This window comes from Candoia aspera, chromosome 6 (genome assembly GCF_035149785.1).
Source record: "Candoia aspera isolate rCanAsp1 chromosome 6, rCanAsp1.hap2, whole genome shotgun sequence".
In the NCBI taxonomy this organism is placed as follows: domain Eukaryota; kingdom Metazoa; phylum Chordata; class Lepidosauria; order Squamata; family Boidae; genus Candoia; species Candoia aspera.
Window position 1 is genome coordinate 3,959,682 of NC_086158.1, and position 27,907 is coordinate 3,987,588.

General features: G+C 46.9%; 1 protein-coding gene across 1 annotated transcript; it reads right to left on the minus strand.

Annotated features, from left to right (window-relative positions):
- Positions 1–957: 957 nt before the first annotated feature.
- On the minus strand, positions 958–27,907 carry PDE6D (phosphodiesterase 6D). Its single transcript, XM_063306293.1, has 5 exons — positions 27,716–27,907; positions 8,919–9,007; positions 4,030–4,155; positions 3,114–3,219; positions 958–1,592 (listed from the first exon to the last, which is right to left on the minus strand). The coding sequence occupies exons 1-5, from the start codon at positions 27,781–27,783 to the stop codon at positions 1,511–1,513; spliced, it is 471 nt and encodes a 156-aa protein (XP_063162363.1). The 5' UTR covers positions 27,784–27,907; the 3' UTR covers positions 958–1,510.

Sequence of the window (27,907 nt, forward strand, 5' to 3'; positions counted from 1 at the left end):
TGCTGGCCAGGGAATTCTGGGAGTTGAAGTCCACACGTTTTTAAAGTTGCCACGGTGGAGAAAGTCTGGAGTAGAATCCCATGGATCCACATGCTCAGTGAACCAGGCCATCACCTTAAGGTTTAATCTGTTCAGGCATAATATGGCATACAAGCCTTTTTAATTTGGATTTAACAAGTTGTGGGAAGCCAGTCCATTGGGGGCTTACACAACATACTTAACAGGGTCAGGTAAAATATAGTAGGCACATTCAGATGGTGTGCTAAGCCTGGTTAGCACTAACCTTGCTTTGTTGTGATTTAGCATGTTGCAGGAACCCGGCCTGTAGGGCAAGCTTCTGATTCAGTGTATTGTGTGGCCCCAGAAAATAGTTTAAAAACTGAGTTAAGGATGTTCTATGGAAACTGCCTCTATAAATTCTCCACAGCACCTCATTCAAGGAATGATGGAATTGAAAGGGATTTCTCTCTCTCTCACATACACACACACCCCAAAGTATTCGCAGCATGTGGCATTCTGGGAACCTAGAGAGCCACAGTTGGAAGAATTTCAGGGAACAGCCTCAGGAATAACAGGACTTCTTCCTTACCTAGATCCTTCCTAGAATTTCGGGCAGGAAGGGGCCATCAGACATGGAGCACGCTAAGGGCCTCCAAACTGACAGTGAGGATGGATAGCGTCTCTGCAGAAGAGCTTGTGGGTTGTGTGAACGTGCCCTCTGATGTGTCCTTCCTCTTCTGCAGGGCTGTCATGACTTGGAAACAAGTAGACCAACTTTTGCCCTGCAGGGGGACTAGCGTGGGAAAGTTTCCCTTTGTGTTCTGCCCGGGAGTCCAGGACAACTGGAACGCACCAGCTGAGGACGAGGCTGGAAAACCTGAAGACCGAATCATTTTGTGCTCCCTCATTGCCCCAGAAAATGTACCAAAAGAATAAAATCTGAGAAAAATGGAAATGTTTGCTTTTTCATTCAGAAATGTATTTTAATTACATTATGTAAGAATATTGCAGTCTATTTTACAAGTTCAAGGAACAGAATGGTGGAAGAAATGAGTCTGGACCAATTAAACTGAGAGAAGAGAGGGAATTAAAAAACGAAAAAGAGGCCGGGAGCAGAGCAGGTTAACTTAAAACAAACAACCGATGAAGAACTGAGCTGACCGACGGCCTGCCAAGAAGGCTACTAAGTATGGAGACATACAAAGATCTAAAAAAACCTCTAAGTATCATTTACAATCTTGATCCTTCTTGCCCATTTGGGTGCCCAGGGGAGTCCTTCGCCTCCCTCACCCAATTTCCGAGCGGGTGGCTACAAGGTGCTGCAGCGCAGCCTTGTCCAGGCAGGAGGACGACAGAGGCTGGGCCAAGGGCACAAGTCTCTCCACGCTCCGGGCCTCCCTCCTAAAGGGTCTTCCGTCCACTTGATGCCTGGGGGGAGGTGGAGATTCGGCACCGGGAATCAGGGGAGGGGAGGAGCCGAGCCAGGCCTGAGCCCTGCCCTGGCCTCCTCTCAAACGTAGAACAGTCTTACTCTGGAAGTGCTGACGAGGAGGTCGTCATCGTAAAACTTGGTCTCTATGATAACGTTCCCACTGCAGAGAGGGAAAGAAGGGAGTGGGCAGAAGGAAGGGACCAGGAAAAAAACGCGTGGCAGTTAAATGGCAGAAGAGGCACATTGAGGGCCCAAGTGACTTGCTGGAGCCGTGGCTGCAGAACAGCCCCATTAGGCCCTCTTTTCCTGGCCAGTCACATGGCACATGTGAATAATTTGGAAGAATTTATCACCTCAGGGCTGAAGCAGCCATCCACAAATATGCAAACTGAATATGCCAAGGGGCACATAAAACAGCATACAGGCAGTTCTCGACTTACGACCATTCATTTAGCGACTGTTCGAAGTTACGACGGTGCTGGAAAAAGTGATTTATGGCTGGTCCTTGCACTTATGACCGTTGCAGCACCCCTGCAGTCACATGATCAAAATTCAGGCACTTGGCAACCGGCTCCCGCTTACAATGGTTGCAGCGTCCTGGGGTCACGCGATCTCCATTTGCAGCCTTCCCAGCTGGCTTCTGACAAGCAAAGTCAATGGGGGAAGCCGGATTTGCTTAACAACCGTGGTGATTCGCTTAACGACTATGGTGATTCACTTAATGGCCACAGCAAAAAAGGTTGTAAAATCGGGTGTGACTCACTTAACAACCACCTCGCTTAGCAATGGAAGTTCCAGTTCCAATTGTGATCGTAACTGGAGGACTACCTGTACGCCATTGAAAAGGGCCCCACTCTTGACTGCTGCTTTTCAAGCACCTGTTGATGCCTGGGACACTAAAGGAAAAGTTCCCCCAGCCACGAGGTTCATCGGCTGCTGCAGCAGATCTGGTCCTTCTGCCACAGAGGCCAACGAGCTTGGCTGGAAAAGAATTGCAAGCATTGTTCCTTTGCTTTATTGACACAGGTAACCTTGACAGCTGCCTGGAGTGTCTGTTGGAAGTTTTGTGGAATGTTTACACTGTGGTTTTGCGCTTTCTTTTAGATAGCCTGTCAGATCAGCAGTTAGGAGAAAGAAAATGTATTTATTTATCAAATTTCGTCACCGCCCATCTCCCCCCAAAATGGTACAATTAGGCTTTTAAGCCACAGCCTCCCTGCAGTGCAGCTGCATTCACACAACTTGCTGAACTCGGCCAGATAGCGGATATGCATCCCATTATAGGCTTGGCTCATTTTAATCTGTCTGGGGGATTATGCACCCTTAGTGTATTGTACGAACCCAGCCTCTCCGGGGTCAGTTTTATGGCAACGCAGAAAACAAGTCAATTCGGAAATCAGGTGAAGCCCACGTGTGAATTCAAGCTGATGTGCCTGGCGGCTCCCTCCCCCTACCAAAAAATTAAGTGGTGCCCTGCAAAGTTCACAACTGATTTGAGTCACAGTATTCAGCCTGCAGCTGACTTCTTTAACGAACAGACACAGCCTTGGAAATAGCAATATCCCAAGTGGGGACCCGCTCTGTCCTTTCCCCGTTCCTGCCCTCTCCACGTTCCAGGAAGTCACTGATTTAATCTCGGAAGGGAGGGGGGTGGGCGAGAAGACGGAGCACAGAGACTCACGTGAGAACGTTAGCGGGCATCATCTGCGACTCTGGAGCTGCTTCTATCAAAGACTGCCAAGTGTTGGTGGAGTTTGGGATGACAAAGCCAAACTCAAAAAACCATTCTGCAAAGAGAGGAAGAGGGTGAGGTGTCATAAATATCCAAACTCCCCCTTTGCACCGGCCGCCCATCTCAGTAACGGCCTGGAAGCTGGCCACCCCCTGCACTTAAGACTCTCCTAGGGGCAGGACTTGAAATGGTCTAGAGCAGGGTTTCTTTGCTGGCTGGGGAATTCTGGGAGTCGAAGTCCACGCATCTCAAAGTTGCCAAGGTTGAGAAACACTGCTCTAGAGACCCATCCAATCAACTATTTGCTTCCTTGCTCACAGAGACCATGCACACAACTACAGAAAACCCCAGAGTCCCCACAAATGTGTTTAAGTGGAAGCCAACACACAATGAAAAGATCGATTAGGCTATGGGATAGCTGTTTCAGGACCACTTTTCTTGGGAAGCTTCTCAGTGGCGCCTTTCAGTGCCATTGAAGAGTCCTGCATATCAACAGAAGCATAATACTCATTGCAAGGGAGTCACCTCCTGTCCAGCTGGTCACTGCTGGGGCTATTCCTGCGACGTGGATTCCTGCAAAGCCCTTGTAAGGCAGGGGATCCACAACAGGGCCTCCTCTCCAGGTGGGGCAGCCTATAATTCCTCAAATCCTGAGCAAGCTGGCTGCAGATAAGGGAAAATATAGTCCAGCCAGCTTGGAGGGTGGTAGGGTGGGGGAAGACAGGCAGACATTTGATTATTCAGCAGCTGCCTTAAGGAATGACTTCTCGTAGGACAGAGAAATGTTAATTCCTCCTGCTGCCTGCCTCTTTTCTCCTCCCTGTTGAAGACATGCCCATATCTCCCCAGAAGAGTAAAACAGCACCTTCTAGACACTGTCCTTTGAAATAAACTTTCTGTTCCAGGCGGAATTTCTCCATTTGCTCCATGGAGGAAAAATTTAGCTCCCGAGACACAGCCTTGCATTTCAGAATTTTTTTAGGAACTCGAGCTAAGAGAGAGAGAGGGAGAGAAAGAAGGGAGGGTGGTGATGGAAATTAACATTCCAAATAATAAGACAAGGTCTGCTGCAGCCAAAGGCGCCCAGATTTCAGCATAAGCAAAGAGGCACTTCCCAAAATTGTAAAAATGCAGGCAGTCCCTCCAAGCATGCATACAGTACGAAGCAATCACTCATCTGCTCTCCTAGGCAAGTAAGAAAACCAAGAGAATGTAAGACAATCCTGAGATGATCCTTGGAACTGTCAGCATGTGGAGCCAGATTAAAAATGCTGTAATAATTATGGAAGAGATGCATAACAACCATTCCCTGCATCTTTTGGAAGTGGGGAGGGGGTGGAGAAGGATTCTGTGGTTTGGAGACTTTCAATTAAGACTTCCATTCTGTGTCAAGGCTTAGGAGAGACTTGCCAAATGCAAAGTTGTTCCCAACAAGGGGTTTGTCAGCTGTTGAAAGCAGCAGAAAGGAATCCCTCCCCAAATGGGCCAGCAAGATGCAGGGATGCCTGCCAAGTGGGTCAAAAAAGTCAAGATGGCAGCTGTGACCATACCCTTGGAGACTTGCCTCTTTTAATGGGCATCACAATGCACAGCCAACTGCCCGCTGGACGATGAGGCTTAAAACATTTTGTTAGGGGTGGCAAAATGTTTTAAGCCTCATTGAACAGCAGGCAGCTGGGTGTGTTAATCAGATACATGCAGCCAAGCCTTTTAAGGTGGGGAGTTCAAGGCTGTCACCCTGAATGGAATTTTGACTATTGCTGGGAAAAGAAAAGAGCAAAGATAGGAAAATCCAGTTTTCATTCAAAAAGCGATAAAGATCTCACAACCCCACAGCTAAAAAGTGGTAATCTCTTTCAACACAACCCTTCTCTCAAAGAACACATGAAAGGTCTTCCTGAATTATCGTCATGTCTAAATGTGCTCCCTAGGCTTTAATATTTTTAGCTTTTTAACCAGGCCGTAGTTCAGAAGGCATCAACTCCTTGTAAATTATTAAGCAGGGTAGCAAAGGTCTGCAGGATAAAGCTGTGGGATCTGGAAGCTTACGCAGATCTTGAAAAAAGCCAACAGCCAGACTAATGGCTTGCCAAGAGAACTGCCTCCACCTGACTTTGCATTTCCAGAAAGACCTACAAATATTCTCACTAAGACACAAAAGAGCCAATGCCAACTGCATTAAATAAGGGGGCAAAGGACCCCTAGAGAACCAAGGGGTGTGTATGTGGAATTTTTCCTTCATTTCACAGCAGTGGGCTCCTTTCTTAAATAACAAGAACCCCCCAGCCTATCAAGACCTGCTAAATTTACAAGGAAAGAACAGGTGTTGAATCTCCTTATAACCTGCATTACAGTTTCTTATTTAAGAAGTCCAGGGCAGGCTCCAATCAAGGTCCACTCGTTTGCTGAATTGCCCCAGGCGGCAAGCCTCACTGGTGGCCAGAAACAGGGCAGTGTTCCACCAGAGATGTTGACTCACTGGAAGTCCCCCAGGATCACCAAATTGCTGGAGGACCAGAATCCAAATCCCCATCAGGACAAAAAATTGCGTGAATAATGGGCTCGGCGCACCAGCCATAGCCTGAGTTGATTCACAGGACTGAATTGTTCAAATGATCAAAGGGACTAGACTCACAACACCCAGGAGGAAAAGCAGGATTCAAATGCAGTCCTGTACTTGCTTTGCCTGGGAGAAGAATTAGGTTGGCTCTTAAGAAGTCTCCCCTGGTGCAACTCTGGATCTAGGTGGGGGATGCAGCAACAGCTCCTGCCTTCTCCTCATTTCATAACCAATTCAAAGAAAGACATTTTAAATTAGTTATAGATATATAAGTACTTTCCAGGCCAAAATGGGTATGATCAAAAACAAAGATGGCAAGGACCTAACAGAAGAAGAAGAGATCAAGAAGAGGTGGCAAGAATATACAGAAGACCTGTATAGGAAGGATAACAATATCGGGGATAGCTTTGACGGTGTGGTCAGTGAGCTAGAGCCAGACATCCTGAAGAGTGAGGTTGAGTGGGCCTTAAGAAGCATTGCTAATAACAAGGCAGCAGGAGACGACGGCATCCCAGCTGAACTGTTCAAAATCTTGCAAGATGATGCTGTCAAGGTAATGCATGCTATAAGCAAGCAAATTTGGAAAACACAAGAATGGCCATCAGATTGGAAAAAATCAACAGTGGCACTCATTTCACATGCCAGTAAGGTAACGCTCAAGATCCTGCAAGGTAGACTTCAGCAGTTCATGGAGCGAGAATTGCCAGATGTACAAGCTGGGTTTAGAAAAGGCAGAGGAACTAGGGACCAAATTGCCAATATCTGCTGGATAATGGAAAAGGCCAGGGAGTTTCAGAAAAACATCTATTTCTGTTTTATTGACTATTCTAAAGCCTTTGACTGTGTGGACCATAACAAATTGTGGCAAGTTCTTAGTGGTATGGGGATACCAAGTCATCTTGTCTGCCTCCTGAAGAATCTGTATAACGACCAAGTAGCAACAGTAAGAACAGACCACGGAACAACGGACTGGTTTAAGATTGGGAAAGGAGTACGGCAGGGCTGTATCCTCTCACCCTACCTATTCAACTTGTACGCAGAACACATCATGCGACATGCTGGGCTTGAGTCCAAGGCTGGAGTTAAAATCACTGGAAGAAACATTAACTATCTCAGATATGCAGATGATACCACTGATGGCTGAAAGCGAAAAGGAACTGAGGAGCCTTATGATGAAGGTGAAAGAAGAAAGTGCAAAAGCTGGCTTGCAGCTAAACCTCAAAAAAACCAAGATTATGGCAACCAGCTTGATTGATAACTGGCAAATAGAGGGAGAAAATGTAGAAGCAGTGAAAGACTTTGTATTTCTAGGGGCGAAGATTACTGCAGATGCTGACTGCAGTCAGGAAATCAGAAGACGCTTAATCCTTGGGAGAAGAGCAATGACAAATCTCGATAAAATAGTTAAGAGCAGAGACATCACACTGACAACAAAGTCCGCATAGTTAAAGCAAGGGTGTTCCCCGTAGTAACATATGGCTGTGAGAGCTGGACCATAAGGAAGGCTGAGAGAAGGAAGATCAATGCTTTTGAACTGTGGTGTTGGAGGAAAATTCTGAGAGTGCCTTGGACTGCAAGAAGATCCAACCAGTCCATCCTCCAGGAAATAAAGCCAGACTGCTCACTTGAGGGAATGATATTCAAGGCAAAACTGAAATACTTTGGCCACATAATGAGAAGACAGGACACCCTGGAGAAGATGCTGATGCTAGGGAGAGTGGAAGGCAAAAGGAAGAGGGGCCGACCAAGGGCAAGGTGGATGGATGATATTCTAGAGGTGACGGACACGTCCCTGGGGGAGCTGGGGGTGCTGACAACTGACAGGAAGCTCTGGCGTGGGCTGGTCCATGAAGTCACAAAAAGTCGGAAGCCACTAAATGAATAAACAACAACATGTAAGTACTTATTTAAGATATGGTTCCCATGGTGTTTCAGAAGCTCCCAACTGAAATAGGTCCAGAGTTCATGTTGGGTTAAACTGAGCTTCCACTGGAAATCTTCTCTACACAGGGAGCCTTTTAGAAGCAAAGCCTGAGTGAAGACTTCATTTAGCAATTTCAGGCTACCAGCTAATTAAAGCATTTAGTTGATAAATCACAAGCCTTTTAAACTATCAATAAGCCAAGCAGTTAAATTCAGGCTATTGACAAACCACCAATATTAATTTAGACAGAAAGAAACAGCACCTTTTTTACTGTGTGGCAAGTGAAAGCTGTCCCACATCACCACAACTGGTTTGTTTTTGTTCCTTGCAAGGGTTTATGTAGCTCCAGCCCCAGTTGGGGGACCCCTGCAGCCACAAGGGGTGAGAACGAGTCCCTTGTGAGGGAAAACGCCAAGGCTGCTTTGCCTAGGAAGGCGGCGAAGGACAAATGGGGATAAAAAAGGGCAAGAGGACAAGTGGAGATAAGGACATGCTAAGTATTAGAACCTGAATAAGGTCATCCAAGGAAGCTGGCCAGAGTGACCGTTCCAGAGAGACCAAAAGGAGGATGCTCAGCACTCAACAGGGGAATTCATTCCCCAAAGATGTTGGGACAGCCATCTTTCAAGGGCTATGAAACACATCTGTGGAGGATAAATCTTATTGATGGCTACTAATTACTTGATCACGGGGAATGAACTCAAGAGTGTAGCAGTGGACTTTCCACTGTTTCTAGCCAGCAATGGTGGGAACAGAGGGCTAGCCTGGATAGGGTTACACCAACATAGGGCAAGGGCACTGTCTGTGGGGACAATCAGGAGCCCTGTGGCTCTTCCTGCTCCCAATGTGTGTTCTCTTCCATCTGCAGACTGGCATTCTCAAGAAGTGCCAAAGTATTCCTTTTCCAAAACTCTGCCCAGAACAATCCAGCTGGTAGAACTACATTTTACAAGAGGCAGAAAACAGGCGGGAAAAGCAACAGCTGACTAGGGAAGCTGCCGGTTGAAATATAACAAACCTAGAGGGCACCAAGTGGGAGAAAATGCTTTAGGCAGCCGTCTTTCCCCTCACCCTTACTGCCCCATTTCTCCCCCACAGTTCCAGTCTAGACAGCAAGTGCCTTAGAGCAGAGACCAATCCCCCTGCATGTTGCTTTCAGTTTTCTTACTAAAGGCATAGTATGAATGAGCACAACGCAGAAAGCGTCTCTGAGCTTGGTTAGACCTTCACGATATTCTGTCCCCCAGAAACTCCGATGGCCTCACAGTACCTTCGTGCTCCACTCCGGGGACAGAGAGGTCTTCCGTTCCTTGCCAGAGAATTTTCCCAGTTTCTGCATCCCGCAGATTCATCCAATTTCTGTTTGTGCGACAATTAAGGATGAAAAAAATAAAAGGAAATGCACTTCTGAACCGTAGCCTTACTGTCAAATTCTCCCAGCGCATGGAAAAGATGATGTGTCTGAGTGAAAAGAGGTAAAATGGTTCCAGCCTGTGATGGGGGCCCCTAAGAAGCCGCCTTGTACCCATAAAAGCCCATCTGCGATATTAAGCAATTCAGCTCTCCGCTCCAAGCAGAAGCAGCTTCTTGAGGCCCAAAGAACGGATCTGGGAAGAGGCAAACTCTGCATTAAAGCCTCTTTTCCCAAAACTGAATGTTCTCAGCAGCTGCCGGTCATACAGTGATCAACAGGGATTAAAAACAAAAGCGGTCTGTGCTATTCCAACAAAGCAAGTTGGGAAGTGTAAAGATACTTCCTATCACAACGTTTTACCTATGACAAAATCAAATAAGCAAAATAGTTTTACATGAAGTTTTACATCATGAGGCCTATTACTGTTATTGTTGAATAACAGTAACAACAACAATCCATCCATCCCAATTCAGAATTAAATAGCAGGGAATCTACTTCCTTCTAACTGGGGGAGTCGGGCACCGAACCTGCTGTAAGGTAAGGGCGCAGGCGTGGCGGTAGGGCAGCTGGGCGTGCCTGCCAGGGAAAGGAAGAAGGGACCGTGCAAGATGGAGGCCAGAAGAGGCCGATGCAGGAACGGCCACCTAGCAAAACTAGTCAGTAGCTTAACGGAGAAGGAAGTGAGGCATTAAAACACATAGGGCAACTCTATATATGGTTATCTTCTAAGAGGTTAATTGAGTTGAGCGATATAGTTTTAAAAAATCTGAGTGGGAGAAAGGCTGTTGCTAGAAGTAGTTCCTTATCTGCAGAAGAGCAGTGGGGAGACCCAGGAAGAATCCAGGGACCAGGTTAGTTAGCAAGGCTTGAAAATGAGTGTGCGGCTTTAAGCAAGGCTGGCAGAGGAGTGTGGAGGAGGACCCCAAAATAGCTGATCTGGACCTGAGAAAGGAGAACAGCCCCCGGAATGACGGCTTCCCGGGGGAACAAGCCATGACGGGGACGCCGATGCTCATCAGAGAAAACACGCCTTGCTACAGATACCAAAGGTCAACGGTCGTTCATTCTTTGAGCACAGAGAAAGAGTGAGGCTGTCAAGCCCTCTTTACTCTTGTTCCGCAGTGCAGGACTTGGGACAACAGATTTAAGTTACGCGAAGGCAGATTCTAACCGAAGGCTAGGAACAACGTCCGAAGAATTCTTCCACTGGCCGGTGGACAGTGGCACCAATGATCCTGGGCCCCTACGCACTGGAGGTTGGACAGCCACCTCTTAGGAATATTTCAGCTTAAATTCCTGCCCTGAGTAGAAATGCGGACTGGGTGGCCTTAGTGGCACCCATGCTGGCTGGGGAATTCTGGGAGTTGAAGTCCACACGTCCTAAAGTGGCCAAGGTTGAGAAACACTAAAAGCTTTAATACATCTTCAGGCATATTTCACTGTTTCCTCACAGAGCTTAACAAGCTAGTCTGGCATGAGCACACACTTCTGCTCTATATTTCAAAATATTTCTATTAGTCCACCTCTCAATTTCAGCAGCTCTAAAGATAGCAAACAGCAGAAATGCACAAAGTTGTCCACATCGATCCGGTTCCTTCAACAAGCCTCAATTCCCTTTAAAAGCTAAGGAAATAAATAACTCCTTCAAACCCAGCCTCTTACCAACCGAAATAATTGGTTGGCTAAAAAATGGGCATGAAGAAAGGATATAAATGTTCAAGAGCTGCAGAAAGAACAACCCAGCTATCTAACTTGGTCCTCTCCTGATAAAAAAAGGTAAAGGCACATTCAAGGTGACTTTGATTTCTGATGACTTCATAGAACATTTGTTTTGTTTTCTTGGCACCGTGATGGATGTGGTTTGCCATGGCCTTCTTCTGGGATAGCATTTCAACTTCACCATCTGGCCCACAGCCACGGGTTTTTGTGGTAGGCTCCTATCTAAGTACTAAGTGGCTCTGATTCTCCTCTGACTTCAGGATCAGCCCAGGTTGGCTAGATACTGCCATTTGCGGTAAACCAGTTCCTGATCAACTATCGTTAACACAGGGTGAGCGCTGTTGATAGCTGAGATCAATCACCAGGTGCATCCACACACCTCAAGCAAAATCTCCCAAACGAGGAGGCAGGCAGCTTGGTCTCCTCCTGGCTCCTTCTGAAAGCAGGGGTGACTGACAAAGGTTGGGCAGGAAGACTTTTTCATTCTCCAGACAGTTCATCAGCCTTTCCCAGCGGAGGATCCCAAGGCTGCCTCTCCCCAGAATCCCCGCGTTCATCCGGAATGGCTGCTGGAACTGTTCCTGCTGAGATGTACAATCAAGGTTTGGGCTTTTTTCTGCCACTGTCTGCAGGGCTGCCTCCCAACACAAGAGCAGGAATTTTCACCAGGCAAGTATCAAGCTGTGCTTCAAGCTATGGAGGGAGAAGGGGAAGGACTCCTTCTGACAGCCTCCTCCAAGCTAATGCCATTCAGATGTGTCAGAATATAGCTCCCAAGGCACCCAGGCTCTAGCCATATTAGCTGGGGACACAGGGAAGTAGAAGTCCAATGTGCCTGGAGGGTACCCAAGTGGGGAAGGCTGCAGTAAAGCATTAGAAGGAAAAAGGAACTTGAGTGGCAGAGGAGCAACAATTGCTGCAAGCTTTAGATTTCAGGAGGGAATCCAGAAGCATTAATTCTGCCTCAATTGCTCATTTCCTTCCATTCTCTGCTCTGAACAAAATGAGGGTACATCACATCATTACATAAAAACTTCCAAAGCAGTTAGTTTCTAACCTGGGGAGGGGGCAGAGGGAAGTGCACAATAGGCAGAACATTTCTTGCAAAGCAGCAGAGCCTGCCTGGGTAGCAGAATGCTTCTGCCTTCAGGATCCCCACATAATGCGTGGACATTTGCGTGGACCCAATGGGTCACTGGAGCTCATTTGCAAAGTTCATTAGGGATAGAAAGTGGCAGAAGAAAGGCACCAACTCAAGACAGTTGCTGGTGTTACTCTGTATTATCAGCCTTCCTTTCAGCCTGCCCAGGTGGAGAGTGAGCTGAGCTACACAAAGGTCAGGTGCCAGGAATTCACACTTGGGGTGGCCCAATGATTCAAGAATTTTTAGACCTGCTTTTCTCAACTTAAAGGCACCAGGGTGGGAAGGGTTACAGTACTGTGGTTTCACCACCAGCACATCTGCATACTTCCCGCCATCCCCCAAACAGGTCAAGGTGGCAGTCACAGAACAGCTTTGCCAACCCTTCCTTCTTACAGCCCTGCAAGGTACACGAGGCAGACTAGAAAGGGGGGGTGGGGACAAAATTACTGGCACTGCTTCACAGCTGAGCAGACCCAAATCCTAGGCTCTGATGACATCACCCCAGCTCAGTTTAAGTCAAGCTCCCCCAATGGGCTGGACTGCAACTCCCGTATTACCTACCAAGCACACCTAATATTAAGGATTGTGGGACTTAAAGCCCAACCCATTTAGAAGAATGAGGTTGAAGAAACCCCGATTCTTTTTTATTTTTTCCCCCCTTTTGTTACAGATTAAGAACAACTGGGGTTTTTTTCTTTAAAAAAGGTCACAAGGAAACCTCTTTGGTAATTCCTGCCCATTTCAAAAGCAGTTTTCCCTGGAATAAGGGAAGGGAGGGATTATTTCTGAAAGACGAAAAAACAGCCCTCAAAGCCCCTTTGGCTCACCATTTCCTGCATCCCTTCCTTAAGACACCCCTGTTTTCCAGCCAGCCTCTCACCCAAGGACCTCAAGAGTCAGTCCACTTAATTCTCACCCAACCCAACTCAGAAAAATACAACCAACTTACTAGCAGAGCTGGAAAAGTGAGGGGGGGGGGGGTTCATAAGAGCCCAGAGGACTAGGTTTCTCTAGTCTTGTGTGTTGGACATGAGCAGATTATGATGTATGATTATGGGCTGGGTTGCGGGGAGGGTGACTCTTCCTGTCTTTAGACCCCAGTCTCAACTCTCTGAGAGCCAGCATGGACTTCTGAAATACCGGCTTTCCAGAGCAGAAATTACCCTTTGGAGACTGTTAGGGCGTATCATGTTAACCGCTTCCACAATCATCCCTCACTTGGTTTGTTGCTTTCATTGTGCATCCAACAGCACCTGCACACTCATATCCCTCCGGCTTCCCAATAATCCCCTAATTAAGTTGCAAAAATAGCAACACTGTCAGGTCTGCTTCTAACTGTTCTGAGCTCCTCAACATTTCCTCTCTACAATGCCAGAGTTTTTCCAAGACTGCAGCCAAAACATTTCAACACTCCTGGTGTGGAAAGGAGACACTTGGGCAGAACTAAGGAACCAGCGAAAGTATCTTCGGGAGGCGGCAACAGCCGAAGCCGGCTTTTACCGGCAGTGCTCCCCCAGAGGACAAAAAAAGACCACAGCTATTTCAGGACAAGCTTGGGGTCTCTTGAATGCGCAGGGAATGAAAGTGTGGACAAAGACAGAATCCAGAAAACAGACATTTGGGATAGGTAAAATGTTACAGATAAATTCAGATGGACCTAAGTTTGAACTATGAAGTGTGTCCCTTTTTCCACAATCTGAAAACACGATTGTGGTTAGGATGCTGACATTTAGACTTCCTCCCTTGACCCTGGAGCTCCCTGGGTGACTTGGGGGCACTTGTTCTCTCCCAGCCCAACGCACCCCACAAAGCTGCTGCTGTGGAGATAAACTTCCAGAGAGGCCCTTGAACATGCTGCTTTGAACTCTAAGAAAAGGCGAGATGCAAAAGAACCAAATAATCTGTAAAACGCAGGCAACCCTCTTGTCATCCTTAAATAAAACCTGGCAGGGTTACCAGAAGTCCCAAAATGTTGCTCATGGGCTAGAAACGACCTAAAACTGCATTTCTCAAAGGGTGGTTTACAACCTCTCAGTGGGTCACAAAATGATGGATGGAGGGTTGCCAGGAAGAAAGCCTTTCTCACAAGTCTTTTGGAATGGGGGGAGGGCAGACTCCATTGTCCTGATTTGTGTGTGTGTGTGTGTTTTTCAAAGGAGGGATAATGATTCTTGGAAAGGGAGGAGGGACGAAGAGAGGAAGAAATTCCGAGAGTGGGAGGGATATTTGCAAGCATCAAGTTGGAGGGGGGGAGAAGATGGGCGGCTGCTGTAATCTGAATGCATCAAAAGCGACATACAGCCTGCTCGTGTCCTCATGCTGCAGCGTTTTAAGAGAAGCTGAGTTAGGGCGAGGAAACACCATTGTGCCCTAAAAGTCACTAAACGAATAAACAACAAAAGCTTATCAGCAAATTGTATGTATTCAATTCAAGCTACAATGAACTGGGATTTCTTCCATATTATAGCAGTTAGTCACATTACTGGAACCCAACAAGATGACAGCAGAAGGCACTAGGCTTTTCTTGAATGCACGATCACTGTGCAGCTCCTTGTATTTCCTGAGCAAGCTACAGAACAGACTCACAGCTTACAGGATGTGATGAACTCTACCACCAGCCCAAGGCTGTGCATCTCACGGTAAGTCTCTAAAGCAAACCTCTTTGAGGCCTTTAGAGAACATGGGAGTTTCCTGCTGCAACAGCCCTTTGAGCATGCGACCCAGATCACGTTTGAGGACACATAATGTTTCCTCTAGTAACATACGGCTGCGAGAGCTGGACCATAAGGAAGGCTGAGTGAAGGAAGATTGATGCTTTTGAACTGTGGTGTTGGAGGAAAATTCTGAGAGTGCCTTGGACTGCAAGAAGATCAAACCAGTCCATACTCCGGGAAATAAAGCCAGACTGCTCACTTGAGGGAATGATATTCAAGGCAAAACTGAAGTACTTTGGCCACATAATGAGAAGACAGGACACCCTGGAGAAGATGCTGATGCTAGGGAGAGTGGAAGGCAAAAGGAAGAGGGGCCAACCAAGGGCAAGGTGGATGGATGATATTCTGGAGGTGACGGACTCGTCCCTGGGGGAGCTGGGGGTGTTGACAACCGACAGGAAGCTCTGGCGTGGGCTGGTCCGTGAAGCCACGAAGAGTCGGAAGCGACTAAACGAATAAACAACAATGTTTCCTCAGGGAACTCCTCCATGTTCCCGAGAGAGGACAAATCATCAACCCACCCACCTCCTTTGGTTTCCATTACACAGAGCAAAAGCACAGCACTGCCCCTTTTGACAAAGGACCAGTCTTCCTCTCCTGAAGATCAGCAAAGAGACCTAACCCCTACCTAGCATTCTCAGCAGACCTGGGAGAAAAAGCAAAGACGATATGCCAGGCTCACCAGGGACAGTGGCTGGTGCCAATTACAGTGGCACACGGCTACCATGGTGATCCTGCCAAAGGATAATCTGTGCCCTGTGAAAACTAACAGGGGGGAACCTAGGCTGAACACTGACAGGTAGAGACAGGCTTCGTCTTTCAAGGCCAAATCAGAATATAAAACCTCCTGGAACAGCTTGACATCTAGAAATGCCTTCTCTGCAGCAGAAGTCCCACAGCCTTCCAGGAGCATACCAATGGCATGGCAACGGTATGACATGTCTGTGTGCTAGCCCCTAAGGATCTATGTTTGCAGCGGGAACAAAACTTGAACTGGTGCAGTGGGAGATCACACTGGCTCCTTTCAGCTGTGAACCGCTCTCTTTCTCGGCCACAGAGAGCGGGGCAAGGTGGGTGCTTCCCTTGCTAAACCCGAGCCTTACACGGATAGTACGCAAAGGCTGACACTCCTATGCAATGAAACAAGCACCTTCAATCAATTCTCCACAGAATTCTGAACTCTAATAAAGCAGAAGAATGCAGTTAAGGCTTCCTTGCGACAGAGTTAATCTCAAGAGATTTCACAGCGGACTCATACTGAATTGTTGCACCTAATGAGCAAAGTAAGAATTCAGATCAGGTAGGAGTGTGGCTGAGACAAGCACTGCCTCACAACCTATGCCAACAAAGGAGCTAACTTCTATCTGCTGACAAAGCACCGTGGATGGGTAAATGCTTGCTCAACATTCTGCATCACCATTCCCTCCACGGAGCATCGCAACAGACCAGCCAGTAGGGGCTCTACGCAATCCCCCTTTACCTTCCGCCCCACCCAAAGTTACCACAGGAAAGTCACCTATGAAGTGCAACCTGTGGGTGATATCCCAGCATTATTCACCCATTTATTTTACCAAACTATTGCTACTCTGCACTGTAGGAAGAAGAAACTGAATTATGTTGGTTCCTACCTGTGGGCCACTCGAGTCCCTTTCCAAACCCATCCTCCAGCTCTGCTGGCACTGGCCAAGCATCTGATAACCATCTGCCAGAAGAATTAGTATATGCTTCCTTCACACACGTCGGCAAACACTCCAATTTCTTTTCAGGATACGGAGTTGATTCATACAAGAGTCGTAACGCCCAAGTATCCATCTTCACAGCTAGCATCAAAGATTGTGATGGACTGAAAAGACACTGAACCTTTCTTCCAACAGGTCTGTCCTCTTCAGAGCAGGCAAGAAGGCTGGCCCACACCTACATAATCCCCAGACTGTGATAGAACTGCAGTTGAGGAGAGGCTTGGAGGAAATAGATTATCTGGACCCTTTTCTGAGTTTGGGCCTGGATATGGAACTGAATCCACACTGATTGTTCTTGTGGATGTCCTATGATGAGAGGGGACCCTCCTGGACCCGCTTGATCTCTTAGCAACCTCTGACACCATCAATCATGATATCCTTCTGGATCACCTGCAAAGGTTAGAGGTGGGGCACTATTCTTCAGTGGTTCTCCTTCCTGAATACACAGTTACAATTGATAGTGGCAGAAGGGTGAAGGTCTAGGGTCCTCCTTCATTGGGTGCCACAGGGTCTGACACTTTTATATCAAACATCTGCTGTATATGAAGCCTCTGGGTGAGGTAATCTGCTGGCACAGAATCAGGTATCATCAGTTTGTTGATGATACTCAGCCTTAAATCTCAATAGTTGTCTGTTGATGTGATTGAGATGTAATTGAGGTTCTGTCCTAATGCCTGGAAGCTGGAGGAGTTAACAGACTTAGGCTGAATCCCCAAAAGATGGAGTTGCTGAGGAAGACTTCTGACTTCCTGACTCCTGGACTTATAGACTTGATAAGTCTATAGAGCCATTGCAGTAATCCAAATGAGAGATGACCGGAGCATGCCTGACAGTGAGCAGAGCTTCTCACTCCAAAAAAGATAGCTGACCCACAAGATCAAGGCAGGTATGGCTAGGAGGGCCTTTGCACTACTTGATCTTGGGGGTCAATTATCTTTTCTGAAATGAGAAGCTCTGCTCACTGTCAGGCATGCTCCAGTCATCTCTCATTTGGATTACTGCAATGGTTCTATAGGGAGCGGCCCTTGAAGACCGTCAGAAGCTTCAGCTGGCCCACAGTGCAGTGGCTCAAGCAGTTATGTATGGGTGCCAACTGATTTAACCAAGAGCTGCATTAGTTTTTGGTCTGCTTCTAACTGTAATTCCAAATGCTGATTTCTGCCTGCCCATTAAGATCAGAAAGAGAAGGTTCTCTCTGGGCTCCTACCCTGAGAAGTGTTATCTGCAGGGACCTTGGAGTATGACCTTCTCAGGAACAGCATTCCCCTAGAAACAAGACTGGCTCCTATGCTCTGAATTTTTGGAAGGCTATAAAGACCTGACATTTTTAGCAGGCCTTTAGGACTTGTTATATTGTTTGATCCTCCTTGCAGGCAAATGATGATGTGGGATTTGCTATGAATGGCGCCTGGGGTATTTGGGATTTATATTTTTTATGCATCTGTTTTTAATCCGATTACTGTCTTGGGCATGTATGCCGCTCAGAGTCTTTTATGACTGGAGCAGCTTAGAAGCCCAGTAAAATAAATAACTAAATCCTGCCCAGATATTAAATAATGAAGGGAGGCCTATTCTGAAGGCTCCCGTCCTCCTGACAGACCCTATCTGCCAGGCATTTACATTGCCATCTGCTGTTGTTACTCTACTTTGTTTTAGGCTTTCAAGTGTCTGTCTTGGCTTATTGCATTTGGAAAGCCATGTTGGGTGCCTTGCAAACAAACACAAGGCAGTAACTTCAAAAAAAAAAAAAAAGAAGCTGAACATATTTAGGTATACACACCCTTCCTCTGGGGACATTTCCCAAATTCTTAGACTAGGCCAGTGCTGTATTTTTGCAGCATATTGTCTGGGGATGATGGGAGGTGAAATTAAGCCCATGGACAATTTAAGAGCAGAGGAGCCAACAGTATCTGAGACTGCCTGAAGGTAAAGACTATAAAACTACAGAGATATCTGAACTCAGGACTTGTGTAAATTATTACACGCCACACTTAGTTTCATAGATGTGGCACTGCAGAGAACCAGATATTACTGCAGTCAAGCTTGCCTACTGCCTGCATTCACAGAGATTGTGGTGTCAGTTGAAAAATCCCTAAACTGCCAAAAATCACAAGGTGGAGTGGAGTGGAATAGAATAGAAATCTGCTAATCCCTCTGTTGCTACTGATGAGGTAAAATAAGGCACAGAGATCTCCCAGCAAAGCATCCGTGCAAAGAGCACTGCTTAAATAGGTGACTAGGAAAGAGCAACTCCAAATGGAACTTGATCAGCAAACAGGCCCTGGAGGCCAGTCACCCAGCGAACACAGATGCCTAGGTGCACTAGCTGGCAAACTCTGTAAAGGAGGGCTGTATTCAAAGCAAGGGCAAGAAATGGTCAGGGAGAAGCAAATCCTCTTGCCCAGAAGGCCCATTTACTCGCTACCCCATCCTGGTTTCTACTGAAGAACCCAACTCACTGTGCCTGGCGTGTGAAAGAATGCCCCTCAGGATAATTTTAAATGCTGTTTGCAGCTTCCTCCAACTCATATTGGCCCTCCTTTTCCAAAGGCCACTGGATATAACTTTGCCACTGGAGGAAAACTTCTATCAGTGGTTATCAAGGGGAACTTCCTTCCTGTCCACACAGCCCCTTTGGCGTTGGACAGGTTCCAAGCTGCTTGCTTGCAACTAGCAGGGTGAAGAGCTTCATGTTCTCTTTCTGTCTCAAAGCTTTAAGGGGTAGAAATGAAACCCCCTGGAATTGCCTTAATTATGGCTGTCCTGGCAGAACTCCACTAACCTTGGTGTGGCCATCCTGCTACAGCTAGATCAAGCAAATTTCACTAAAGCATCAGCCCAGCTGGGGTTGCCTGAACTGTATTTTCAGATACAAAAGATCCAGACCCAAGCACAGACCACTGCCTCATGGCCCAGGACTGGGGATGAAAAGGGTGAAGTCAAGCAAGGAAAGGATTAAGGAAAAGATATGCAGGGAAATGCAAGAGCAGTGTTTCTCAACCTTGGCAACTTTAAGATGTGTGGACTTCAACTCCCAGAATTCCCCAGCCGGCACACACTGTGCTAGAGAGACACTTGCTGTGTCAAGAATTGGAGTATTTTGTACCTCCTCCTTTTTTGAGACATCATCCAGACATTTGAACTGATGCTTCAGAACAGAGGGTGGAGCTTTTATCTCTGTTTGGCTATCAAATTGGAGATGGAGCTTCCTTGATAGACGGCTTTAGCTAATCTCACGTAGATGGTTTAGTGCCCCAGAGGAATCAGGTGTCTGCCCAACGTAGCCTTTCACTCTCAGTGAAGGTGGAGAATGATCTTGTCTCCCAGCTACTTGTGTTCTCAAACAGGTTTGTGTTCTCTGGGAAAATGTTTGTACGTAAAGAAAGATCGCATCTGTAGTCAGATGGTGCCTGAGTACCCAAGGAGCCAGCAGCTAACTGGAGAATTTATGAACTAGCTTGCCAACCATTCCTGGTATCATTCCAACTCTGCTGCCTTACAGATTCCTAAACAGGGCAGCCTTTTGTAAAATCTACCGGAGGAAAGGGATTTGAAGAAAAACTAGAGTGTAGAACAAGGACCCTGCTACTAATCTTCTCCGCCTAAATGTTTACGTTTTGCCCTGCCCCAGGGAAGAGAAGCACAACTAAATAAGCACCAGTGTGTTCTAAGGGCTATGCATGGCAAGGCCTGGAGATGTCAGCTGCAGACTGAGAGGCAGAGATATTACAGCCTAAGGAGGTCAAGGTAATCTATTGCTCTGCCCCCACCCATCTGTGGCAAATGCTGGTTGAAAGAGCAGGAATGCTGCAAATACGAAGTTCATCACCCAAACCATCTGGCTAACCACCGCTCCAGAGAGAAACTCAAGCTTACAGATATTAATCAGCCTTGCCCTTGGGACCTTCCACGTGCTTCCTCAACCCCCTCAGACAGGCTGTACTAGTCCAAAAACATGCAAGCCCCTTCTCATGTGCCCTTGAGCAGGGTTCCTCAACCTTGGCAACTTTAAGATGTGTGGACTTCAACTCCCAGAATTCCCCAGCCAGCTTGCCCTTGAGAAATGTAACTACTACTTTTTGATGCCAGAACCAGATGGCTTCCAAGATCTGCCTTACATCTCTTCATCTAACCCCAATTCAACAGCGACAGGTTGGGGAAAGCTGTTTGATACGGCAGCCTCGAAGTTTCACCTCTGCAAAACGGATGTCTTGTAAGCATCAATTTTAGGATGGATGCTCATTCTGTTGCTACTCAAGCAGCAAGCAAATTTCACTCCTCAGCCATGAGAGAAATAACCGATACAATGGAACGAGAGGGAAAAGACCAGGTCGGAAGATCTTTGTAGCTATGGGGAGGGGAGCCCGGCGGGGGCAGATGACGGGGACAAAGGAGCCAAGAATCTCAGTGAAATATGTAAGCTGTCGGTTGGCTCCAGAGCAACTCGGAATGAACTGAACACCCAAATAAAACCTATCTTAATATCCCATTCTGTCCACCAGAAAGCCAAGCTCTAAAACCCCCTGTATAAAACCCATGAACGCTAACCCTGGGGTATCTACCCTGCTCTTAACCTTCCACAGGACTTGGCATCTCCTGCATGGCCTTAAATCTCTCTTGCAGAATAGCCTGAATGAGCAACTGCATGTTTGCCCTTGAGATGAGAAAATTGGCAGCTTAGTCCAGTTTTTGCTAATATTTTGGGAAACCACTTTATCTGATTTATTACCAAGCAGAATGCTCGCAGGAACCATCCAAAGCATTTAGCCAGGCACTTTCAAGGCAGAATTATGTCAGATTAAAGGTTCAGATTTCCTGTGAGCTCTTCTTTAGCGCACCCTTGCTTTGAATTCAGCTGTAGCTGGATCCTCTGCTTTGCAAAGGAAAATGATGTTTGCTTAAAGAGGAAAAACCCTGTAGAGATTCCCAAGCCTTTCACTTAAAAAAGAAAGTCATCCTGGAGCTCCCATTCTCCCTGTTACACTACTATGGAGAAATTCCTGGTAGGAATATTAGGCTACCTACAGATGAGTCCCCGTTCTCAGCAAGGATACCCACTCGTATTCCACGCACACCCGTCTCTTAGCAATCCAACTCAGTACAGTAAGAATTACTCCTAGTAAAAATACGCACAGCAGCCTTCCACCAATCTTCCAGAGGGGTTGGGACACGGAGCTCCCAGAATTCCAAGCCAGGGGTGATACTGGCTGAGAATTTAGGGAGCTTTTGTTGCAACCTGTATGGAAAGCCTCTAGTTGGGGAGGGCTGCACTAAAGGACTGAAACCTGGGAACCCACTGTGCAATCTTGACCATGTCGTGTTTTGAGATCCGATGGCTTGCCTGCCCAAGACTGCTGCTGGAAAAATTCATTTCTGGGAAATCATGTAAATGTGAAACCCCTCCCTGTTGCAAGGAAGATCAGTGGGCAAGCAATGTAAGAATTATCTTACCAGATATTTGATTTATATCCCGGCTTTCATTTGGGAGCTCATGGAGGCATATGGGGCGGTCTCCTATTCTTTCCTCCCAGCCACCCTCCTGTGAGATAGGCTGGGCTGACTGGCCCAAGGTCACCCCGTGAGCTTCTGTGGTTGAGTGGGAACTTGAACTTGTGTACGCCACCCAGAGTCATGTATGAGATGGGCGGCAGAGCAATTTGACAAACAAACAAACAAACAAACAAACAAATATGCTCCTAATCCAATACTAGCTCTCTTATGTGTTAGATTTATCTCTCACTTTTTCTTCAGGAGCTCAAGGCAGCAATACTGAAAATTCTCTTCTCCCATAACAACAACCCTGCAAGGTAGGGTGGGTGAAGGAGGAGAGATCAGCCCAAAGTTCCTCAAGGCGTTTTCATGTCTGAGGATGAACTAGGACCTGGGAATCTCTACTTGTAGCCTGGCACCTTCACTATTAATGCCCCCTCTCCGCAGTTCTTCAGCTTCCATTTTGAGGAAGGACTTGAACATGAATCTTACTGATCCTGGCCCCAACACCACTATACTACCCTGGCTCTCTTATTTGCTAAACCTATCCTGCTTTTCCTTCAGGTGCTTAGAGCAGGAAACACAGCCCTTCCTCCTCTAATTTTTCCCCACAGCAACAATCCTGTGAGGTAGGTTGAGTGGAGAGGGCAAGACTGGCCTCAGATCCCCCAGGGAGCTCTCATGGCTGAGGGAGAACTAGAATCCGGGACTCCCCGCTCCTAGTCCACCACCTTCACCACTAGGCTGTGCTGATACTCAGCACAAAGATGCTCTTTTTATCTCTCAGCAGACAGAGTTTTTCCAGGGCTCAAGAACTCATCTCAGGGAATGCAATAATCTGCAAGGACCCATGGATTTATTCTCTAGAACAGCGATGGCAAACTTATGACACATGTATCAAAGGTGACACGCCACGCCAGCGCTTATCAACACACAACAACAACTCTCCCTGTTGGAGTTACCAGAGAAACTGAACGAACAAAAGGTACTGCAACTGCCCAAGGCCGGGCACAAAGTGGCCAAAAGGGCAGGGATGGGCAGGGAGATAGGTGGGTGGCGGGAGCTGCAGTGCCTTTTGTTCATTCAGTTTCTTTGATAACTCAAACGGCACCACACATGAGAGGACTGAATTTTTAAAAAATAAACGAGTATGTAAAAAATGATTTCTCTTTTGTTGGGGGGGGGGCCAAGCCAGCAGAGTCAAGTTAGGCATTTTCTGAATTTTTGCCACGCTGAGCCCAAAAGGTTCACCATTACTGCTCTATAACCTCAGAATGTTTGCATTTTTCCAGAAAATGCTAACCGGTTGGAGTGCCAGATCCCATCTAACGTAAAAATAAATAAAACCCACCCAGAGGGGAGGTTCAAATCAGTCACCTCTGAATAAAGCTGCTCCCCACCACGTATTCTTGCATTACTACCACCCCAGGTGGAGAGTCTCCATTCAGCCCAATGAACCAGAGGCTGGATGCTGTCAGCAGGGTCTGCATTTAGTACTCTTTGAAAGAAAACATAAACTGCAATGCTGAAGTAAAGACAGCCTACCAGGAAGAAAAGGTAGAGGAATGCTACATGGTTCTTTGTGGCTTCACATAGCTGGGGAAGAAAAGCAGAGCCATGGTGCTCTTGGCAGTCTCGTTTTGGAAAAATCTGCTTAGAAAGAGCCATTGGAAGAAAGGTGGAGGGGCAAACACCCTCCTTCCTTGAGCCTGGATAATCCCTTCTCACCTGCTGCCCAAGAGCATGGGTGAGAATGGCTAAAGCAAGGCTACCTCCTCAGCCGCTGCAGGAGAGAGTAAAAGCTGACGGAAGTAGCTGCACAGAGATGGCGGAAGGCGGACCTGAGCCTGGGCCACCAGCCCCTGAAAGACTTGCAACCTGGAATTATTATATCCCATTTTTTCCTTCTGGAGAACTTCCAATCAGTTAATACGGGGCTCTTAACTGTTCCCAACTCAGCTACTGAGTAAGTCGATACTCGCTCGGCTTCATCAGAGGTAAAAGGTTAATATGCCAGTCTGTGAGTCTCAAGCTCAAAAAAAAAATAAATAAAGATACAGAGTACAAAGGGGACCATTCTTGTAAAACATCTACCAGCAGCTTGAAGGCAGCTGCACGGTGCCTGCTCAAGCCATGTGACTCTGTATAAAAGATCTAACAAAACAAGGGAGGCACCAAAGAATAAAGTAAGCAAAACCTTCTAGCCAGTGAGAGCTCCATAATAAACCCCTCAGTTTGCATCCTCTGCCTTAGTCAAGGGGGTGACCGCTATCTTCCTACTTAACAGAAGGAAAGAAAAGGCACTCTGGCACATTTCATGCTCCAACAATCATCAACCTAATTTCTTATCTGATATAACAGATTTACTTCCTTCGTGTAGCTCTGAACCCTTTGTATCTTCCATCAACATCGAGTTGTACTGAGAACACTTTTGAAGAAGAGGGTGAGAAGTCATCACAGCAAGTCCCACAAATCTGACTTGCCCCAAAATCCCCAGTTTCTATGTTAGCAGCTAAGAATGATGTAAGTCTCCTTGGATGAAGCATCTCTTCTTTTAGAATTAGAATACAGGAATCAATTGTGGTAGCATTGAGTGCTGCAGGCACTTGTCAGACATGACTATAAATGGGAAATACAGAATCAGCTCTAACTTTTGAGAAAATGGCCCTTGGAAAAGAATGGGTTAGAAGAGAAATCAGAGCTAGCACTGCGTACAGTGCCTGTTTGGGAAAGATACAGCTACCAGGTCTACACGATAAAAATATGGACAACCACTAAGAGGCGGAAAGAGTTAAGAGTTCTTGTGTCTCATTGCTGCAATCTGGTGGTTATCCAGATTTTTGCAGCCCAGGTCAACTAGCCCTATAGAAGGGGCTAAAAAGCAGGAATACTTTAAGATCTTGTCGATAGGAAATTTAAACCGCCAGACTACACTGTAAATATTTTTCTGACAATCTGAATCGCCTTGTCCAGACGGCTTGAAATGTGACAAGACAAAGAAAGGTGGCCAGAGGAAGTCCTGCTCTCAGAAGGATCACAGCCAGCTCGTCCAAAACTACAGCAACTTTTTAGCTTCAGTTTCTGAGGCTTCTTTTCAGGAACAGCCCTGCTGGACAGTTCCATCAAAGTGACAAAGACTGAGGTGAGTCTGTTGTAACAGCTGGAGGGATTTCCAAAGTATTTCACAATACATGAATCACAGAGAAGTAGCTACATCAGGAAAGGTAAGCATTTGTCAGGTTTGATCTTAGCAATTCTTTTTACTAGGAAGGTAGAGGGAAATAGCACATCTGAGGATCTTCCTCATTCCCCTCTGAAAAGATTAAAACCCACAGGACTGCCCAACTGTGTTTTCTTTTTCACAAGCTAACATTGCTACGTTTTCAAAAAGAGAAGACGACAAAGTTTTCTGCAGTGCATACCTTGCTGGCATGATGTTCCAAATGCTGATGTTAAACTGTGGCCAAGCTTATTATGTAGTACAGTTGCGGTGAACTATTTTAGCCTATCTTGCCGCCTCCCCCCACACTTCCTAGCTCCTGATCTCAAGGTTATAATCTTCTTTATGCCTCTCTGATCCTTCATATACCGCCATAAACAAAGACTCTAGAAACCTGCAACTGTACTATAGCCTCTGGTGCAAAATCTGAGAGTTTAAATGGATGGATACATCCATTTCCTTTTAAAACTAGCTTCTAGTATTCTTAGTTAAACAAGGAAAAAGACTAGTTAAGCTAGTCTGGCAGATAAATTAGGAAATATTAAATTACAATTTTTAAACTACCCCCATATAGCTATGTAATAAAAAAAAAAAACCTGAAGATCTTCTGTGAACCTAGAAGAACTGGAACTCAGCTCAGACTATAAAGAGAAAGGCTATTTAGAGACCCATCTATCTTCATGCCCAGGCAACATTAAAACAAACAAAGCACAATCCCACATATTGAAAAGTAAAACCACCACTTTTTCAGAAGGACAACTGAATTACAAACTGTCGCTGAAATGTAAAGTACTACTGCTAAAACAAAACAAACAGTCCAGCTGGGAGTACCCAAGGTCTGGACTGTGTAAAATAATCCCCTGGACTGAGAGTTGAGAAAAGAGGGTGTGCTCATGTCCAGAATTCCTTCATTTAGCTTTGCTCAACCAATCTTTGCTCTAGCAGAAGAATGACTGTGTTTTCCAGCTATCCTTTTCCAATCCTGGATACCAGAAAAAAGCACCCCAGTATGAATATAGATGGGCAAGAGAACAAGCTGTACAAAGGTTATGATTCCGGTCACTTTATATAGCTGATCTTAAAGGTTCTCAAAAGAGCCAATACAAGCTATATACCGACAAAATATTGGACCCCCTCCCCAATATGTAATCATACGGTGTGGATGGACTTGACAGCAAGGCTGCCTTGGTGGGCCATACTGAAAAGCGAGCCAAAAACGACCATCTTCAATATTCCCGGCAACGAGTGCCACCATTCCTACCTGTGATGGAAATACAGAACCACTCTTGAAGGTTCGCTTTTCTCTCAGATGCAGACATCACATCTGACTGCAGCCTTCCCCAAACTAGCATGCTATACCACCTTCCTATTTTGCTCTAATTCTTCATGTTGTTTGCTAGCATACACAAACAACCCATAAAAAGGAGGCACAAACAAGATTAAAAATATGCTTTTGACCTCCTCTCTGGGGGATGCAAGACTCCCCTTGCAGCGAGAGGATGGAAGAGTATTGCTACTGATAGGAGGCTCTTATACAAGCTGGGCCTCATGAGTTGGACGAGGTTTGCTTTTAAGGGAGTGGCAATTGTTACAGCCCAAGACCTCTCCTTTTAGACTGATCTGCAGTTTGGCTCATCTGCCTGAGCAACTAGCTGTGTCGGCTGTTCTGTGCAATGCACCCACAAGTGAGTGACTAGAATTCTGAGGGCTAATTCCACAGCACACATCTGCACAATCTCACCACAGCTCTGGAGTGGGCTGGGGGGAGAGAGGGTGAAAGGGAGGCACTTTGGACTAGCCCTACCTTACATTCCCAGTTAGTCCACTGACTGTAGATGCCTGGCAAACTTTGCTAAGAGCCAACAAACACGGGGATGCGGACGTTCCTTTGGTTTCCCGTCGGCTCGTAAGGAGTAGACTAAAACTGCGTGTCCAAAAAGGGACTTTTTGGTGTCCCCCAAATAAATGCTAGGCAGCCTAAGAAGAAAGGCAGACCCCAGGCACACTAACTGCATCCATGCAGCTTACTTAACCTGGTCCCAACATTATTTCCGGGTTTGCACAATATATGGAATCACAAAGTAACCACGCCAGCTGGGTTCAGACAATATGCTAAGCCACAAAACTAACTAAAATGAATCCTAACTAAGCTTAAGGCAAGGCACGCTCAGTCTTCACCTGATGCCATTAAGGATGTTGTGTGAACCGGAGCCGCCAAGCCACAAAAAAGCTAACCAATATTTACACTGGCAAGCCTGCAGCCCCCGGGTTATTCATTCCCCTGGTGAAGTGGGCTGGGTGATTCCAGCCAACGCTGCTCCTGGAGCTCCGCAGCCCCCTTGGGCCAGAGGCAGCCCCACACTCTCCCTCCATCCCCCCCCAAGAACGAGCCGCCCTCCTTTGCTCATCTCCCTGGTACCGTATTTATCGAGCCCCTCCAAATTTGCCCCATCTCCCTCAGAAGTACGGTAAGTAGCCAGCCACGCGCGCCACCCACCCCAGGGAGCCCCCTCGCCGTTACCGTGTTTCTCCTCCTCACGCTCCGCCCCAAAGCCGCCCCCGCCACATTACCGTATTTCCCCTCCGCCGCCCCGCTCCCTCGCGCGCACCCCAGGCAGGCCGGATACAGTTTGAATCCCCTCAGGATCTCCTTGGCCCGTTGCTGCTCCTCCTCCTCCTCTTCCTGGCCCGACATGGTCCCGCTCGGCGCCCGCCGGGCTGAGCTGGCTCGCAGGCCTGGGCGAGGGGAGAGAGGCGGAAAGGCAGAGCTCGCCGGCCCCGACTCGCCTGCGCCCGCCACTGCCCAGCTGAACCAACCA